Raw genomic sequence first — 20,899 nt, 5'->3', positions numbered from 1 at the left:
TTATCCTTATGTTTAGGTTTGTACTTTTGGTGCTATTTACAGAAATGAGACACTTTTATAGCCAAGGGGCATTTGGTAGTGTGAGTTGCAGAGAAAAAAAGAGTAACTCCTATGTTACGTAGCTATTTATAAATATTAAACTTCTATATAGATTAAAAACATATAGCTATAGCTACAGAAAAATAGCGTCCGTATCGTCAGCCATACTTCACTTCAGGAAATAACACCATTTTTGTTTTGAATTTTCGTCTGAGAGTAAAAAAAAATACTAGCCGCGGTCAACAACTAAAACAATCAAATAATAACTTTTGTGTATTTTTATTATAGAGCGTAAGGCCACTTAAGCAGTAAATAGTCCCCGGGGGTTAAATTAACAATGTGATTGAAAAATGAAAAATGTGAGAGCAAATTTAATCACATAAAAGAAATTAGTGATATTTTGAAATGTAGCTAAAGTAAGTAAAGAACAAACTTGTGATTAACTAAGTTTTTCACAAAATTAAAAATTATAAATTCAGTTTTAAAAGCACCCATATACTAATTGTTTTAAAAGTGTGGTCCTCTCCGCAGTCACACGGTCTACTTTCGATTTCGCAGACAGGACAAACAAGATCAAATGAAATAGCTACAAAGAAGACAGGTATGTCAGGCAGTTCATATCTATTTTTTTTTACTTCTTAGTCATCTGTAAATGATGTACTCGTGTATATTTTTCCTAGTGTATAAAGCTGCGTAAATAATTCTGTCACTTTAGCTAGATAGATTTGTCAAAAAGAGTCCCTCTAACATCTAGGTTAAATGATAGCATCCTAATCTTGGATTCAGGTTAACAAAATTTTCTGCTCATATTTGAATTCAGCACTCATTGCCACTCATGTCCCTGTAAAGTTTTTTATTTACTCTTTTAAAATTTGATGTTAATAACCCCGATCCAAGAACAACCAACATTAAAAAAATCCCCTACTTCCATATCATAGCTTTTGTATCTGTGCCCAGGCTGGCAACAACAAAAAATTGGTCAAATTAGTGGACTTTACTGTGTTGTGGATACTAGATAAGCTGTTCTTCAAATAAAAATTTTCTGTAAGGCAAACACCACAAATATCTAATGTGAGAGTCATTTGAGTGCCAAAAGTAGGATTGTTCAGTCTGCAAATAAAAACACATAAATGAAAATGCCAATGCATGCCAAGATTTTATGATCAGTTTCACATCTCGTTTAAATAGAGTTTCCATGTGCGGTTCTAAGCTAACTCTCGGAACCCATTGTGCCCACAATTAATATAATAAAGTAAAGCACGATAATAACCCTAAATATTGAATATTGACCTCTGTCACACATTGCCCTCGCAAGCTTGGGCAATACTTTGAAGTCTGTCAATATTCTCTGGTATTGTCATCATAATCAGTTATCATATATAGATTATTATCTGGGAACTTTTATTTTACGACAAAAAAAGTAACATGAAAAGCAGGATGTAGAAACAATGTCTTTATAGAAACTATTCCCATATGAAACGTACATTTGTACTAATTTTTTTTTTTTAAATTAAATATTGTGTAAACATTACAGGTTTTTATTGTAGTTACAACATAGAATTCTTTGAAAGATAAAAGTAAGTTTTACTTCTGTTTCACATTTTGTTTACTTTTTTTCTGTGTTTATTGAATTTCTGCGCCCGAAGGCGTAGGAAATTCTTTAAAACCGTCGTTTTTTTCTTTCGGAGCATTTTTTGAGAAAAAATCGACCCTGGGATTTCACGTTCCTCTGAGAGGAGGATAGATAACTGACTAACAAACTAACCATGTCCTAAATGGTCAATTGCAACGTCACAGATTTAAACTTCGTACCCAAGCTCCCAAAGTACTGGGAAGTCATCTAAATGACGTTTCAGGCCAATATTGGTATTTGTTTTTGACAAAATTTGGCACAGTTAACAAAAAAAGTATGCTGAACATAATGGTGACATCATAATTTTGGTTTTTGTCACCTAAATGTCATTTTAGGCCAAAATTGGTCCAAAAATTAAAACTACTTTATTTTCAACAAAATTTGACACAGTTAACGTATTCTGAACATGATGGTGACATCAAAATTTTGATTTTTGTCACCTAAATGCCATTATAGGCCAAAATTGGTCCAAAAATTAAAACCACTTCATTTTCGACCAAATTTGGCACAGTTAACAAATAAATTATGCTGAAAATGACGATTATAGAAAAATGTGATTTTTTGTCACCTAAATGTCATTTCAGGCCAAAAGTTGTCCAAAAATTAAAACTACTTTATTTTCGACAAAAATTGGCACAGTTAATAAATAAGTATGCTGAAAATGATGGTCACATCAAAATTTTGATGTTTTGTCAACTAAATGCCGTTTAAGACCATAAACGTTTCAATCAAAAGACTTTCAACCATAAATGATAGGCTGTATTTTTTGTTAGCAATTTCTTTTAAAATGTGAGTTTATTATGACACGTTTCGTTTTGTTTGCGTTTGTTGTAAGATATAATGTCACTTGTGTGCTTTATTTCAGAGCTTCATGCACCAAACCTCTTCGAATGTTTGGCATGATTTGGCATGACACAACAAATTAGCAGGTTGTCATCAAATATTTTGGTAGTGAGCGGAAATTCTTAGAGCCCCCAGGGCTTCTTGTTCACATTTGATGCTATCATATTTAAACTTCCTGACTTATTGTGCATTCAATGTAGGAACAATTGTAGACGGTAAATGTTATAACCAGTGCAGATTTGTAGAGGTCTTTCTTGACACATCTAAGTTTATTCTGGACGACGAAATAAAGTTTTTTTTAGTTATTTATTTAAAATAATGTTTTTACAGGATGAACTATTCAGTATAACATTAATTTCTTTGGGTTCCAGAATAATAACACAAATTGATAGAAACAATGTCTTTCTATTGGAATGAGTAGATACAACACGTTCAGTATTCGTAGACTATTTATGGAGATTTTGGTGGAATGGGTAGGTATGAAGGTGCCTCCTTTGTGCTTCGTCATATGTACAAATATATAATGCATACCCTGAGTGTCAGGATATGCATTATAGGTGTCTTTATGCCCTGAGCGTCATGTGCACGAGACAGATGAGATGCACTGAGCGTCAGATGCATCGACATGTCCTGAGCGTCAGGCACATACTAATCATGGTGTTTTCTTCCATACCCTGAGTGTCAGGTCTATGATAGATGCCCTGAGTGTCGGGGGCTTCAACATGCCCTGAATGTCAGGGGCTTCAACATGCCCTAAAAGTCAGGGGCTTCAACATGTCCTGAGCGTCAGAGGCTTTAACATGCTAATTACTGCTGTTTTTATTCATACCCTGAGCGTCAGGTGTATGAAAGATGCCCTGAGCGTCAGGGGCTTCATCATGCCCTTAGTGTCAGTCCTATGTTTCTTATTCACATGATGACTACACTAGAGATGCCCTGAGCGTCAGCTGCATCGACATGTCCTGAGCGTCAGGCACATGCTAATTACTGGTGTATTCTACAATGTTTCTACAATGACTTGTATCAACACATTACTTGCCTAAACGGCTGACGAAGGAGGCCCAACACACCCAAATTTAACACCCATACCATATTTTCTGGTATATAACCCACACATTGTATAACCCGCAGCTTAGCTTTTTTAGGGAGTTATAAACTAGATGCTATCAGATAGCCCACACCTTCATATAACCCGCATAAAATTTCAGTCAATGTGTTTTACTTACCTGCACCTTTACATAACCCGCATCATGTTAAGAAAAAAATTCAGCGTATTTTTACTTAACCTAATCATTTTATGAGCATGTGCGTGTGTTCTGTTTTTTTCATGCTGTAGACAAGTGAAGGACGTTTAAACTTGTGAACCCAAAACACGAGAACCGAGTATCTAAACTAGCCACTCTCTCAGTCTTAACTTCCTTGTCTCCGATTGCCGAAATAATAATGAATTAAAATTTATTTGAGAGGTCAATCTTCTGCTAATGCCGACAGTACTAAATCAGACAACACTGTTTTCTTTTTATTTGTAGACATTAGTTTCAGCCAATAATTGTTGTTCCCTGCGATTAAACAAAAAAACAAAAAAAACCATTCTATCAGGTTATAAACCTAAAGTAAAATCTCTGTTTTTTATGTATATTTAAGTTTTTTTCGCATAAAAATAAACAACATAATAATTATCACATTATTGTCTGTAACAGCGATGTACGGAACATTCTTTTCTAATGTTTATAGAATTTTATTATCTATTTATATCTCAGCAATCACAGTGTGCATGATAAAATGAATGGTGGCAATGAGGCGGAGATAGTTGCATGTGTCTTATTAATTGTATTTTATATTTATTTTTGATATTTTCAGTGGCCACCTGTTGCTCAAAGGTAGCGAAGATGAAAAAGAAAATTATTATCTATACTTTAATTTTCACATTTTTCAATATTTTTAACAGGAATGGATAATGAACTCCTGGGCACTAAGTTGTGAAATACCTGTCAATTAAACCTAAAAGTGATACCTGCTATATTGCTCTATTACCAGAAGCAAATCATTTTAATGTGCTCAATTTGATTGCAAAGATATAAATAGGTTAGAATTACATTCAACACAAAAGAAAAATGATCTCAAGAATTGTGTTTCAGAGAGAGCTCGTAATATTAGCACTGGCGAGCAATAGAGCAATAGAAAGTTAAAGAAATTTTACTGTTTGAAAAAAATTAAATCACGTAGTTGAAGTAAGATTACATAGATATAGGATCGCGCATGCAGTTATATTAATGTATGCATTTTATCCAGTTGGTACTATTTTCTTCATTGAATGTATAAACTTTAAATTTCACAATAAATGACAGAAAATATAAAACTTATCACATAACTTGCACCACATTATACCTCGCACCAACGCTGGAAGTCGTAAAAATTAACTTATAACCAGCAGGTTTTATACCGGAAAATACGGTACAACTCTTCTCAAGTTTAATTTTACAGTCTAATTATAAACAGGAGATTGACAATTGCTGAACCATATCATTCCATCTTTTTGTCACACGACTTATTATCAATACTTACATACAATTTTGTTAAAATAAGCACCAAAGGTGAAATACCAACATAATAAAATGTTTAATATACATTTCCTTTTCTTTTAAAGACCCCCCCTTGTCACTATGGATGTTTCCCAATATAGGATTCACGTAAATGGAAAGCCTGACCATATTTATACCTTCACTTACTTACATCTAGAACCGTGTTTAAAAATTTATTTCCTGATTTCCAAACACTTGGTGATCTTATTTATATGATTGTAACAAAATTGTGTGATGATTGCAAAAAAAAATGTGTATTTATTATTCTTAAAACGAGTGAACGTTATAAAGTCATAGCAAAAGCATGATAAAGTTAATATGCATTCCCTTAATTTTGAAGAAAACCTACTTGCAACCATGGATGTTTGCTAATACAAATAGAATTACAAGGAAAGCCTGTCTAGTTTTATACACAAAATTTGCATTTAACATTGATGTTTGTTAATGTTACCCTATTTATTGTTTAGATTAAGTCATCTTGAAAGCTAAACTCCTTTTTAACAGCCTTTTTAACTTAAGAACCCTTCACAATGGCAGGATCTTTGACTTGTTTGCAGATACTCATTTTTGTGAGAATTGTGTCTTTTGTGTTCCTTAACAATTCAGCCTGGTAATGTTTCTTAAATGTTTCTTAAAGGGAACCCAAGGTATAAAATGATGTTGGACTTATATTATAGAGCTTGAAAAGTTACCTAAGAAGTCTTTTTAAATTTATTAAAAAGCTCTTTTTGTTCTCAAGATAAATATCCAAAGCTTTTTATCTGATGCCTCTTGTGCAATATAATCCAATATGTAGATAGAAAGATGATGACTAGATAGATAGATTTGGCTTCCCAACTGCTCATAACTGTCAGGTACATCTGAAGAACTTGTGCAGTGTGGGTTTTGGGTTCTTATATGCAACCATTAATAATCAAGACCTGGGTAGGGTCCAGTTCTTTTACAGCAAGTGAGACTAATATCCCTGGCAACATTTAAGATCAGGTCTATAGGTAGAAACCTCCACTGTGCCAGGCTCTACATGACATTCTCAGTGACTAAGGTGAACCTAATGTATATCAACCACAATGCTAAAAAAATGTACTTATGTCACCACAATTAACATGAGCAAAACTTGCAGTTTAGCTCCATTATAAAAATACATTTTTTACTGCTATCGATTAGGGTCTTGTTTGGAAAAAATAAGAAATAAAAATATATATGATTATATATAAATATCAACACTTTAAAAAAAGAAGCTAAAAATGAACTAACTGACTGAAGGGAAAAAGAGAAAGTATGCATGCCATAGAAGTCGTTAAAGTGGGTAAGAAAAAACTAAAACCACAATAAATTCTGATAAAAAGTGAAAGCAAATGACAAGGATATGAAAACAGTTATAAATTGTAAAAACAAATAAGTTAATGTATGTATGTTAAAAATCAAAAAGAACCACTGAAAATAAAGGAAAGCCTAGACAGCCATGGATTAAACACTGAGTAGAACATGTCAAAAAAAGTTTGGAAAAAATAAATTACTTAAAATGCTAAGATAATTTTCTGAAACTAGTTGTATTACTATCGTTTGAAATGTCTTTTGGCAAGGTGTTATATATTTTACTTGCCATAAACTTAAATGCATGACAGCCATATTCTGTGGCATATGCAGGAATAGCATTGTATTCGCATTTCTGGTGCTATGGCTGTGATTCATTAATACAAAATAGTCATTAAGGTTCTCACATATATACTTTCTATACTTTTTCATACTAGAAGACAACAGTTCTTTTTATAGCATTCTCGTCAAACAAATGTTCATGGATGGTACAAAACAGTATCATCGGCGTATTTGATTATTTCAGAATGTTTCAAGTTGTCAGCAAGATCGTTAAAATACAACAAAAACAACAGCGGACCTAAAATTGTTCCCTGGGGTACACCAACAGTGAGGTGCTCCTTCCTGAAAGTACACCATTATAGACAACAGACTGTTCATATCTAAACAAGTAGTCAGTGAACCATAAAAGATCACTTTCCCATATATACCATAAGCAGTAAGCTTTGACAAGAGTTTGCTATGGCTTAACATATCGAATGCTTTACTTAAATCTATGTGAACCGCTCCAACAATTTCTCTATCTACATGATGTCTTATACTATCAGTGAAAGACATGGTTGCCAGATTGGTGGATCTTCCTGCTCTGAAACCATATTGATTATGATGAAGGTTGTTCATTTCAAGATAATTAATCAATTGACCATGAACTATTTTCTCAATGATTTTTGCTATCGCTGGTTTTACAGAATTATGTCGATAGTTGTCAAAATTACAGTTTGGTCCACTTTTGTATGATTTTCGCTGTTTTCCAAGCTAATGGAACCATGACTGTATCACAAATGGATACAGTCATAAAGTCATCACGCAAGTAGAAAAAATAAAATGAAGAGAAGATGCAACGGAGACAACAAGGAAACATCAGAGGAATTTATCGCATCAGCATTCCTACCCTTCGTACCAGGTACCAGCGAGATCCTTCGTCGAGTTTTAAGGCAACACAACATCAAATGCATTCTTACCTCTAAAGACACCCTAAGAAGCACTTTGTCTAAACCAAAAGACAAAATAAACCTGGAAGAGCAAAACAATGTTGTTTACGAAATCCCGTGTAAAGATTGTGATGCAGTGTATATAGGCGAAACAAAAAGAAAGTTTAAGCAACGAGTACAAGAACATATGCGCGCAGTGAGAAACGGAGATGTGAAGAAAAACGAAATTGCGGACCACAGCTGGAGCAGAAGTCATCAGTTTAATTGGGATGAGAAGAAAATCATTGACAGAGAATCCAGAACAACGGCCAGGAAGATTAAAGAAACCATCAACAGTGTAGAACGTAACAAACACATAAACAGCATCTCGTATCAACTTCCTGAGATTTGGTTACCAGCCCTACAGAAGAAGTAGTTACCTACATCCAGGTCCGAAAATGTTAATTACCGTAATTAACTGTAATTATCAGCTCGTTTCTGATTGGTTAATTTTTATGAATTTCGATCCTCTGCAATTATATAAATACATGCGCAACATCATTTTACTTTGCCCGATGATGGGAGAAGGATCTCCCGAAACGTCGCCTACTAAACTATCATGTTCAAGAAATGATAAACTTTCCACAGTAATATAAATACTGAACAGACAAACCGAAATAATATCTTCAATAATGGAACCAGTTTATCACGTACGTTAATGGAGTTTATATGTGTATACGTTTATATAAAGATTTCATAATTTTCATTACAGTCTCGACGGATACTAGTTATAGCTTGAAACAATTAGTCGTGCAACTTTTAATTCTAAAGTGACATTGCCAGGCAAAGTTATGTAACGGCATTGATAAACATTTTAGCGTCTTAATAATGAACAAGAAGCCTTGGGGGCTCTAAGAATTTCCACTTGTTACCAAAATATTTGATGAAACCTGCTAATTCGTTGTGTTATCGTGCCAAACATTCGAAGAGGTTTGGTGCATAAAGCTTTGAAGATAAAGCACACAAATGACATATCTTACAACAAACGCAAACAAAACGAATCGTGTCATAATAAACTCACATTTTAAAAGAAATTGCTAACACAAAATACAGCCTATCATTCATGGTTGAAAGTCTTGCGATTGAAACCTTTATGGTCTTCAACTGCATTTAGTTGACAAAAAACCAAAATTTTGATGTCACCATCATGTTCTGCATACTTTTTTGGTTAACTGTGCCACATTTTGTCAAAAATAAAGTAGTTTTAATTTTTGGACCAATTTTGGCCTAAAATGACATTTAGGTGACAAAAATCAAAATTATGATGTCACCATTATGTTCAGCATACTTTTTTGTTAACTGTGCCAAATTTTGTCGAAAACAAATACCAATTTTGGCCTGAAACGTCATTTAGATGACTTCCCAGTACTTAGGGAGCTTGGGTAGGAAGTTTAAATCTGTGACGTTGCAATTGACCATTTGGGTCAGGGTGAGTTAGTTAGTCAGTTATACCAATACTATCCTCCTCTCAGAGGAGCGTGAAAACCCAGTGTCGATTTTTTCTTAAAAAAAGCTCAGAAAGAAAAAAACGACGGTTTTAAAGAATTTTCTACGCCTTTGGGCGTGGAAATTCAATGAGAAAAATTGACTAAAAGCATTCCAGATTTGCTCAGGTTCGGATGTTGAGCCATTTTAAGTTATCTGGATTATTTTCGTTTTCTTTCATTAAGTTATGATGGCAGTCAGCTTTAGCTTTCCTGACAACGTTATTCACATGGTTACGCATTTTAATAAAGTCACATTAATTATTCTTGGATTGACTTTTCCTTGATTTCCGATACAGTTGATCTCTTTTGTCCATTTTACGTTTTATGGTGTCAGTTAACCAAGGGCTTGGCTTCCCTTGTACTTTTTTGGTTGTATTTGGAATCATTGGATCAATAGATATTTGCATAAACTTTTTCATGATACTCCATGCTTTGTCAGCGCTCGTTGAATTATAACCTTTATCTAAGTCACTACAGAGTTTTTTAGGGTTCATGTTCCTGCATTTTATTGTTTTGTGTTTATATTTGATATGATTAATTTTCCGGGTGCAGCCAACCATGTCATGATCACTGTATGATGTAGGTATTAATATTGATTCTCTAATAGATAATGGATTATTTGATGCTATTATGTCAATTAGTGTCTATACGAGTAGCGCTTTTTATGAGCTGTTTGAGACCAAAGACTTGTAGCGTAGCTTTTATGTCGTAATGATTACCACTCTTCAATTAACATTAAAATCTCCCATAACAATCATCTCATTGCAGTGTGTGTTTGCATTTGATAACGTCTCGTAAAATATTTCACAAAAGTTGTGATGTAAGTATGTTAAGTTATCCTGGGGTCAGTAAACAATACAAATCAAAAATGATTTTGACTTTGGAGGCATTATTTCCAGCTACAGAGCTTCAATTTCATTATTTTTAAGATCTTCTCTTCTTTTCCAGTGTTCTCGATTAACAAAATTAATTGGGATGTATGCTGCAACAGCGCCACCAATACCTTTAGTTCGATCTCTTCTTACAAAAGAATAATTATTTAATTTAAACAGCTCTGCCAGTTCGGTGATGTTTGTATGTTTGTTTCACTGAGGGTCAGCACATCAATATTTTTAAAACTTGAACAAAGGTCTGTAATGTTTATATTATTCCATAATCCTCTTACGTTATGACGAAATAAGTGCAGTCCTTTCAGTGATGTAATTCTTTCTAGGTCAGGGTTCGATCGGAGATTACCAGGTCTCGGGCACTGCTCAATATCTCCACAAAGTAAAAGTAGTATATCAAAGTATAAATATCTTGAGCGAGACTTGTATCTGAACTTTCTGCTGTGAAGTCATAAAGTTAACGTAAAGAAATTCTCTCTTTTCTCTACTATATTTACAGTATCAAAATTTAAGCCCAGAATATAAGAAGAAGTGTAGCATTTATTTCTTCTTTATCCCTAATGATATTATACCTATCGCAGTTATAGTTAAGATATTTATAGCCAGCTGCAAGAGCATGACCGTTTTCTTTGCAGCCATTTTGAATTGTTCGACCATTTCCTGTCCGAGTTGTGCAATGTCTGCTTTCTTTTATTCTGCGCTATTATATAAGATTGTTAGTACTACAAATAAACAGAAAACAATACACAAAGGTTCTGTTTAAAAAAAGGAAACTGTTACTTGCTTGCACCAGTAAATGTATAAACTTTAAATGTTACAATAAATGACAGAAAGTATAGAACTAATCATATAACCCGCACCAACAGTGAAAGTCGTAAGAATTAACTTATCCGCTGGTTATATACTGAAAAATACAGTACACAACAGTAAAAAACACAAACTAGCTAACTTTATACAATATCTTTTTTAACTTTTTTTAGAGAAGTTAAATTAAACACTTAATAACATTAATTTAACATAAATTTTAAGAACACTTAATAACTTTATTCAAATTAGCAAAGTCATTACAATGCAGTTATAACTTTATAGCCAAATAACTAAAAACTAGCTTTTTTCTACTGCTATTTTTTTTATTCAGAGAACTGAACTTGTAACTAGTCTGAGACAATTTTATCATTATTATTGGTTACTGGATATTTTAGCTGTAGACTATGCTGGTTTAGCACTATTATTACAACACTAGTCGATAAAACCCGTGGGAAAATCCACTTAGGCAGGAGAACAACGGAAAAAAAGGACCATCACTTAAATTTTGATGACATCCGCAAAATGATGATGAGATGATGACATCTCCAAAAGAAATTTTAATAACCTTGTTTTCACGTTGCCTCTATTGTGTAAAGCTTAACTGCTGATCAAGAAAATGAAATGTGTTTCTAATGAGCGCTTAATGAAATTAATCAGACGATGTAATCATTACGCATCTCAGCAACTTTTCCTTTTAACTTACATCGGCGCGCGATAAATGCTGAGTTGCTGCGTTTATACTACTCAACCTTTTTTTTTACACCAGAAAATGTTAAATCCTAACCTTTTAAGCAACTAAACGGTCAATATCACAGGTTTTTGAGTGCGTAAGGATTAAATCGAAAGATCTTCAATCATTACGCATTTTTTTTATCCGTTGCACAGGTGCGTAATAAAAAAAATTGTTGTGCGCAATCTATAAAAATCTGGCCTACGCAGTAGATATTAATTGTTACGCACGTCAAAAAATACAACTTTAATGCAAATTTAATCTACAATGTCATAGTATGTTAAACTCTGATTTATGGTTTTAGTTTGAAATAAACTCACTCTTCTGCTAGGTGATCCCAGTCCAATTCTTTTCCGGTATTTTTCCACTCCTCGTATTTAGAAACAACTCCAACCGGTGTTTCGGGTATTTCGTTCGATTGATTGGCCAAATACCTATAAACAAATAAGGCGCATGTTCAAATCAGCAAGGACTGTATTTAGTTTTTTGTCAAAACATCCAATAGGAGATTAATCTTTATACCAGTTGATCTTTCCAAATAAAGCAAAGTTGATTTACAAAATCAGATTGTGATAACTGTTGTTTTGGGCCAAATGTGTTTACTCTCTCTTGTAACACTTTCTCCCAGCGTCGTTTAAGCACACCAAAACATGCCACATCCAAAGGCTGCATCAGGTCTGTTACGTGAGGTGGAAATTTGATAATAACTATATTTTTTTCTAGGGCACGATAGATCACTTGAATGAATATGTGGGTGAGATGGCTATCTAGCAGAAGCAAAAGAGGTTTTTCGGGGACAGTATCGGCAAAATAGTTAAACCATTCCACAAAAACACCAGCATCCATCCACCCTAACAAGAAGAAGAATCAAATTGCAATAAGTTAAGCAAGAGTAGCAATGTTATGTATAAATAAATAGAAGCAAACCATTTTCACCTGGTACAGAATCAAGCTCATGAAGGGCATTTTGTACATCTTCCTCTGACCAAGCATTAGCCACCTTCTTTTGCACCTTACGACTACCTCCACGTCTCATTTTTTTGTTTAAAATTTTGCTGAAGAAGCTGAGATAACCAATCTGTTTGACTGCTACTTGAAAAAGAAAAAGTTTTTTAAGCGCCTAAGAAACATGTGCTCTTTAAGCCCTATGATTGGATGTCTAAATTTAGGTTTTAGTTTCGGCCAAAAAAGAGTTAGGTTTTTTGTTTTAAGCTTTCGAACTAGCTCTTCTTCATCATTTAAAACATGCGTAATGATTAAAATAGTAACATTCATTATCGGCACAATTCATTACGCATACTATTTTCACTACCCCGGGAAATATAATCCAAAACATAGTGTTAAACCCACGGCTTTACGAACTAGCCAATAGCAAGCCGTATTCTGATTGTACTCACATGCTTACATGAAGCTGTAGCTGAAAATTCAAACATGGCGCAGTGAAGTTGATATTGGTGGTATATGAAGCACTCTAAGAGATTTGTAGTTTTTTGTGCTTCTGTTAAATAATTATTTGTTATATTTCAGAATGATATAGGGCTAAAATTGTAGTATTTATTGTATTGTTTTTTTCTTTGTTTCAGAACTTTTATAAGGAGAAAATTGGCCTTTAAGTAACTGCGTAATGATTGCATGTGCGTAATGATTACATCATCTGACTATATAAGGGTTTAAGCAATACGTCAGCAAAGACCTGCGAAAAGACAACAAAAAGATTTGTATACCCGTTACCTTTATTGTATAGATCTTGAAACGCTGATGAAAAAAATGTATAGGATTATGCATCATCCTTCAAACCCTAATATCTTTGCAAACGGTTGCAAAGATATTAGGGTTTGAAGGTTTTTTTTATGACGTCATCAACCCATCCATTCCGAACTGGATTTGGGGACCTAGGTTTAGGAAACTTACCCAAATTGGTCCCAGGTAGTCCCTAGTTACCCACACAGGAGGTGATGTCAGTTATTTCCACTCGTTTCCAATTTATTTAGCCTTAAATTTAATCTTAATATACTTTCCTTTGACGTCGATATTGCTTTAACGTCAAAGTTTGCTAATTTACAGAACAAATTTATAGGCGATGTTTTATAGACTTTATCAAAGAAATTTTATCCACTTTGCAAAAGTCACAGATAGACAGAACTGTCGTATTATTATAGAAATAAACTGTTTTGTCTATCTATACCTAGCAATATTACCTAAGGTGAAAAATATGGACCGAGCTTGCAAGGTCAAAAAGCTGACCGAGTGTAATATTTCTTGAAAGGGATAGATAAACAGTTTATATAGTATTTATTAACTGATAGCTTCTTTGTTTGAGTTTGTAATTGTGAAAAGGTCATGAAAATCAGGTGTTCATAAAGAAAGAAAACATTCAATTCAACGTTCATTGTAATAATTATTGTAATAATAAAGGAGAAAACAAAATATTGGTATATCCATATATATATATTTGTAAGCGTTTTCTGAAGTTTATTATTTGTCAAAATCTATCACACAAATTGAGGCTATTTTGCTTGCAGTGAATTTAAAATCATCAAGATTCCTTGTTGTTCTTTTGGCAGAGTAATACCCGGATTTGGATTTACTGTAAGTTGATTTTTTAGTCTGTATGTAGCCAGTTATGTTACCATTCTCTGGTGAAGTTGTAAGCCAGTGGTGAAGGCTGTAAGGCCATCAGTACAGGAGATTTCTCGTATAAACTGTTTGCAAATAACTATCAGTTAATAAAGTATGATTTTGTCCTTCTTTGTTTCAATTTGGCATTTGTCATTATAGAAATAGTATACCTCTCTCTCTGAATAAATTAAGTCATGTTGGAAGCAAATGTGTTACTGTTCATAGCATTCTTTAACATCTATGATTGCTTGGATGAAGTGTCATGTAACTCGTCAACTCGTGTCATTAATGTAGAGGCTGGTGCAGTACAGTGCAACCAAGGAAACAGAACTATCACATGTCCCAATCTAACATCAGCCTTATTACAAAAGAATTTAAATGGCACTTGTATAAACTTACTTGAATCACAAACTTTAAATCAAACTATCCCATTACTTAATGTACATAACTTTGTTTTAATTGGAAACAACTTTAATTGTTCCTGCAATCATGAGAATGCTTCTGTTGGATTGTCATTTGAAAACTCCTCCTCTATTTCTATTACCAATATAATATTTACTGGATGCGGAGGAATATTCCCATCAACATCTTTATCACCAGAAGAGACCAATCAAATACCTTATATATCAACAGCTTTGCATTTTAAAAGAACCACTCAGATATCTTTTATTGGTGTAAAGATTCTTAATAGTTTTGGTTATGGCATTACATTGTATGATTGTGGGAAGTTTTTAAATTTCTTTGAAGTCAAGGTAATGCATAGTGGTAAAATTAATTATTTTGTTGAGAAGGGTGTCAAACATGGTGGAGGCGTATACATTGAGCAAAAATCACACAAAGACACAATCATAAATTTAACAAGTATCATCAAATTTGAAAGATGCAATTTTTCATTGAATGCTGAAGGGGGTGACACATCCAATGGTCAAGGGGCTGGAATTACATTTACTTTCTTAGTTGGGAGCAGTAACAATAAAATAAAAATTCTTAATACAATATTTTTATCTAACAAAGGATTATATGGTGCTGCATTACACATAACATTTGAAAAATCATCTTGTTTTAATAGCTTTATAATTAAGAACTGTAGTTTCACTAAAAATCATGCTGTTTATTCCGGTGGTGCAGTTCGTGTTGTTAGTCTGGGAGAAAGTTTACAATTTAACATTATTCGTTTTATAAAAACAAGTTTTATTAAAAACAGTGCAATTATTGGAGGAGCTTTTTATCAGTTTCATAGAGCATTATTTACTTCTACTGTACTACAAAACCCGGAATCATTTTTTGTATCGTGCAATTTTTCTGGAAATATGGCTCTACTTGGATCAGCATGCTATATAGACAGTACTGAGGTGTCTTTCTGTAATGTAAGTTTGACACACCATACTACTCATAGAAGGTATTTTCAAAAAGCATTTCAGGCCCTTGGTACTTTGTATGCATATAGAAGTCACATTATATTTTGTGGCACAAACAATATATCAAACAATTTTTACACAGGCGTTATACTTGACTATTCTTTTTTAATTGTTAACGGAACATTAACCTTTGTTGCTAATAGTGGTGAAAATGGAGGAGCAATGGCAATGTATCAGCATTCTAGGATATTTCTCTATGAATCAACAAGACTTGTATATCGTGAAAATACTGCAAAAACAGGTGGTGCCATATTTGTATCTGGACCTTGGTTACTATCACCTGAAATAGCTTCTTTGCAAGAATATCACTGCTTCATCAACAATGTTGCAAGACCTACTAAATTGAATGGGGCAGTTCGATTTGTAAACAACACTGCAAAGGAGAATGGCAATGCCATATTTGCTACTACTATATCCTACTGTCCCAGTGAAAAAAGTAATGATACTATACACAGAATTAAAAATTGGCCAAACATGAATTTTGACGATGATCAGGTTATATCAACTGACCCAGTTAGAATTGTTGTGAATTTAAATGAAGAAATGTGGCACAATGTTTGGCCTGGTAAAGAAATAACACCGACAATCCAACTGATAGATGAAACAAACAATTATGTAAGCGGCATTGTTGATATCGATATTGAACCAGAAGGTGTAATATCATTAGCCAATGATTTCAAACGGTTTGTTGTTACAAAGGAAATAGGAAAAATTGAATTAACTATTTTAGCAATTGCACAAATCCCAAATTTTAATATTAACATTGGTACCCAAACTGGTACAGCCCCTCCAATAAAAATAAATGTTAAGCTTGCCAAATGTCCCTTTGGTTATTTCTTCAAAAATTCTACTAAAAGATGTGTCTGCTATTCTTATAAATCCACAGATCGAGTGGTAACAGGATGTATTCATGACCGTATCTACGTACTTAGGCATATTTGGGTGAGTCCTGCTGGACTTGAAAGACCTTTAATATGTCCATTTGATTTTTGTGATAGAAAATGTAGTAAAAAAGACACTCTGTTTGATGATATGGACGCTCTCTACAATAAAAGTCACCAGTGCAGAAGTGGACGTGATCAGTATTCAATATTATGTGGACGTTGTAAAGGCAAAACATCAGTTGCATTTGGTTCCAGTAATTGTCTAGACTGCTCAAACAAACAGTATATTGCTTTTTTTATTCTGTTGGGAATAACCATTTTTGTTGCTGGATTTGTGTTTATTGTGCTGTGGCTAAACTTCGATTTGTTTGATAATTATCTAAACAGTACATTATATTTCTATCAAGTAGCTCACTTGCTAAAAACACCAACACAAGAATATGATGTAGTTATGAAAGCGATTTCCGGAATTATCAATTTAAATATTATTCAAATATACAACTTTAAAGGAATTTGCTTCTTCGATGGGTTTAATGACATGTACAAGATGCTTTTTAATTATTTCTATCCCTTTGTTGGAATAACGATTTTAGTGATAGTTGTAGCAATTGGGAATTTCAAGAGAGATTTCTACTTTAACAGAGTGCGCTGTTTTAGAGCTGTAGCATTTTTAACAATGTTATCTTATGGGAATATTACCAGAGTCACTTTTAACTTGTTAAATAAAGCAGATATAGATAGTTTCGACAATGAATATACAACACGGTTGTATATTTATGGCGAAGCTCGATTTTTCAACGGTGATCATTATCCTGTTGCAATATTTGCAATACTTGTTCTTGTTATTGTTGTCATTGGATTCCCATTATTGCTGATGTTTTCATCATTACTTTTATCGACATCTTGCTGTGTTAAGTTCAAACCTATATATGATTCATTCAGTTATCCTTTCAAAGAAACTTTGGTTTGTCAGTTGTTCACATCGTATTATTTTGTTTGTCGTTGTGTTATGTTGGCAGTATACGTAATGACAGATACTGATCACAAGCAGTTACTAGTACTTGCAGTAATATGTATTCACGTGTTATTGATATTTTCATTAGTGCAACCGTACAAGGAAGAACGATTGAATTATTTTGACATGATTGTGCTATGCAATTTAGCTGCAATTGGTGTGCTAACTAACGGCAGAAGAAAGTTAAGTGTTTTTGATCCAAGTGATAAATTGTTATATCATTTAATTCAGTTCCTAATGTGGCCACCGCTGGTATGTTTTTTAATTTGCTTGGTACAAAGGAAGATTAAGTGTTCGAGTCTAAAGTCAAGTAAGTAGTACATATTTCCTTTAAAATCACGCATTAGAATTATATATTTATATTATATATGTTTTATTGGTAGATTGCATTTTTAGTTTTGACTGATGGGAGTCTGGCTACAATATGTTAATTTTTAAGGTTTCGTATTAACAACCTTGCTCATAGTTGCCACGCAAAGGCGAGCAGCATATACACTCAATGTTCAAAGTTTTGACAAAAACGCAAGAAGTTCACGCTAGGCAATCGAATTGCAAGAAAACGTAAACAAATAGATGAATGAGGAAGGCGTAGGAAATTACACTTGACTTTACCTTAAGGAATTAATCTCTTCTAATATAAGATTTTTATGGCATTGGATTTACTGATATACCTTTAAATAGCCCTGTCTTTTTGTGAGTACAGCATTTAATAATCACAGCTTTCTGTTTCGTGATACTATCAATGTTTATTTTTATAGAAATTTTAACACTTTCAGAGACGTTTGAGATGGAACAAAGAAAAGGCTATGAAGCTTTATAGTGTGAGTTTTTATTTTCATTTATGTGTAGTGACTGCAGCAAAAAAATATCAGGCCAGAATAAAATCATTAAACTAAAACGTATATGTTGGTAAGGTATAGTGATAAAAAGAATTCTTCTGATAACATTCCAGAATAATAGATTCTTTTACACGTAAGAGCTGTGATCCCAAATTGTGTGCATGTTAATTTATAAGCTTTTGTTAAGACGAAGGCAGATAGGTTTTTACTTTATGCTTATTATTCTGACATTTGAATGCTATACCAACACTAATTTAAATGATAAAAAGTCCTTGCTGACACAATTTTCTCTCATTTTATTGACTAAAGATCAACATTTAACAAAAAAAATTTTAAAGGTTTTTTATTTGACAACATTTCAACATGGAATTTTTCGGTGGCTAGAAGATACAACATTTGACACGGTTGTATCTAGAATTTATTTTTGGATAACTAAAAAATGAACATTTGACAACATTTCAACATGGATTTCTTTTCGGTGACTAGAAAATAAAACATTTGACAAAATTGCTACCAGAATTTATTTTTTTAATAACTAAAAATTCAACATTTGACAACATTATTTCAACATGTTTTTTTGTCGGTGGCTAGAAGAGTTATCGCTCGGCATGCGAGCACCTATACCAATATATCTCACATATGCACAGTTGTTCGTAGAACATAAACTTTTAACAAAATTACAATTTGCACTTTTTTTGTCGATTACATGGTTTATATTTGACAACATTTCAACTGCACTTTTTCCGTGGCTATTCTTCATTTCACATAATTTTCAAATTTCTGTTTTTTCGCTTTTACTTCTGGTTTAATTTGTTTTTGTTTGTTTTTTATAGAATTAAAGCTGTCAGAGATGTATATGGTGGTAGTGAGTGATGAATGTTAGACATGAATATTAACCGTTGTATATAAACACGTTAGATATCCTTTTTATTGGTTATGGTTATTTTCAACTTTGTAGTTGTTAGTTTTAGTATTTATTTTTAAAAGTTTTTATTTATTATAAGCATTTAATTTACCATGTTGAAGTTTTAAATGTTTATTTTTATAGTGAATTTTAATTTTGAAATTATTTTTTTTACATAATAATTTTTGTTAGAATATTTTGTATTTACATATTTAACTATTAAAATTGTAATACTGCACATAGAAACAAAACAGAAGGAGATACAACACGCAAAGAGATCATTTAAATTTATTCAAACTTCTATTGGAAGTGGTGTTATTTAAAACTATGCCCGATGCTTCACTGGCTATACACACATTTTTTAGAACTTGTGTGTTTGTTTACGTTTTTTAGCTTTTTAGTTTTGACGCATTTTTAACAGAATTTCAGGAAATCTTGATCCCCATTATGTGTCTGTCCTATTATTGTTTGCTGTGAGTTATTGACATTCTTTTCCAGGAATAAATAAAACTTATCGTAAAGGTAAAAAAAACTGTACGAATATATCTTATCTTATGAGGTACAGATCACACGCTACATTTTTAAACATTTCATCTAAAGCTACGCGTTTCCTTCTTTAAAACTAGAAATAAAAATTTATATAAATAAGAAAGAAAAATATTTCTGTACTCTTCAAGCTCGCGTAAAAAATTTCATTGTTTTATTGTTTGTTTTTTTCCCGTATCCCAAAAAATTTTTTTTAATGTTAAAGACTTTTATAAAGGTCCTTATTACTGATTGACGGTGCAATGGTGAAACAACACTTGAAGAAACAGATGTATTTACGAACTTTAGTCAAAACGACTTGTAAGATTTTTTTTTTCATGTATGTTTTGTCTCAGGAAGGATGGTAAATAAGGTAACCAAAAAAATATAGAAATAAACAAAATTTATGCTCCGTTTTAATGCGTTTTTTATTTATTTTTATTTTTTCATTATTACCTTGGATTCTATAGAAGTGCCTGTTTTCAAAAAATCATACCTCTGTCCCCAAGCGCTAAATCGAGGATACGGGGTTCAGTTTAAATACTTTACTTCATACTTTCTTGCGAATCAGATGCAGTTTGTTTGCTATTGATGAAGGTGCAAACATTAAAGTATTTCTCACACCGTTGCGTAAATTTGTGGCAAAATTTTATTTGGACACTGGGATTTTTATTTCATATAATGTCAACAACAGCCTTCACATGGAATTAATTAATTAATGTGTTCAATTAATTAATTTTCATCTGATGAATCCATGTAATGAAACAAGATTCACTGCAAGGAGTAACTAATCTTAATTTTCTAATAAATTCAATAAAGAAATAGTTTGCTGAAGTCACACAGATTAATCATTTCCAGATTCAATATTAGAGGTGTAATGAATTCACCGTAATTACCCAGATTCACCAGATTTAGATTAATTTATTATTATTATTATTTAGACTTATTATTTTATTCGGTCGTGTGATTCAGGCTGATGTTAATGAAGTTTAGTGTTTGGTGACTTTAATATGCGATTCCATAAATAGAATTGTATTTTTTATTGTATTTTTATGGTAAATGAATTTATTTTGGTTTACTATGCATTTTCTTAAACTTATTTAAGAAGACTATGCTTGATAAA

General features: G+C 32.7%; 2 protein-coding genes across 4 annotated transcripts; one reads left to right on the top strand and one right to left on the bottom strand.

The window, feature by feature from the left end:
- Positions 1-85: 85 nt before the first annotated feature.
- Positions 86-20,857, top strand: LOC130644385 (uncharacterized). 3 transcript variants are annotated; one of them, XM_057449973.1, is made up of 5 exons: positions 86-640; positions 1,587-1,616; positions 2,538-17,818; positions 18,267-18,329; positions 19,181-20,857. In XM_057449973.1, the coding sequence occupies exons 3-4, from the start codon at positions 14,386-14,388 to the stop codon at positions 18,326-18,328; spliced, it is 3,495 nt and encodes a 1,164-aa protein (XP_057305956.1). In that variant the 5' UTR covers positions 86-640; positions 1,587-1,616; positions 2,538-14,385; the 3' UTR covers position 18,329; positions 19,181-20,857. The 3 variants fall into 3 exon arrangements, with proteins under 3 accessions (XP_057305956.1, XP_057305955.1, XP_057305957.1); XM_057449972.1 differs by lacking the exon at positions 1,587-1,616 and having other exon boundaries at positions 12,296-17,818; XM_057449974.1 differs by lacking the exon at positions 86-640 and having other exon boundaries at positions 12,296-17,818.
- On the bottom strand, positions 6,891-9,387 carry LOC130645923 (uncharacterized). Its single transcript, XM_057452049.1, has 3 exons — positions 9,376-9,387; positions 7,163-7,446; positions 6,891-7,035 (listed from the first exon to the last, which is right to left on the bottom strand). Exons 1-3 carry the CDS (start codon positions 9,385-9,387, stop codon positions 6,891-6,893), a joined length of 441 nt encoding a protein of 146 aa, XP_057308032.1.
- Positions 20,858-20,899: the final 42 nt, after the last annotated feature.

Source organism: Hydractinia symbiolongicarpus, chromosome 5, assembly GCF_029227915.1.
Source record: "Hydractinia symbiolongicarpus strain clone_291-10 chromosome 5, HSymV2.1, whole genome shotgun sequence".
Lineage (NCBI taxonomy): Eukaryota > Metazoa > Cnidaria > Hydrozoa > Anthoathecata > Hydractiniidae > Hydractinia > Hydractinia symbiolongicarpus.
The sequence above is the reverse complement of the archived record's forward strand: the minus strand, read 5'-3'. Positions and strand labels throughout refer to the sequence as shown.

Excerpts from the sequence above, each read along its gene's own strand:
- LOC130645923 (XM_057452049.1), bottom strand. Across the intron at positions 7,036-7,162 it reads TTAAGTAAAGCATTCGATAT|GAAGGAGCACCTCACTGTTG; the intron begins GTTAAGCCATAG and ends GTGTACTTTCAG.
- LOC130644385 (XM_057449972.1), top strand. The coding sequence starts at position 14,386 with ATGTTGGAAGCAAATGTGTTACTGTTCATAGCATTCTTTAACATCTAT. Across the intron at positions 17,819-18,266 it reads GTGTTCGAGTCTAAAGTCAA|AAATTTTAACACTTTCAGAG; the intron begins GTAAGTAGTACA and ends TTATTTTTATAG.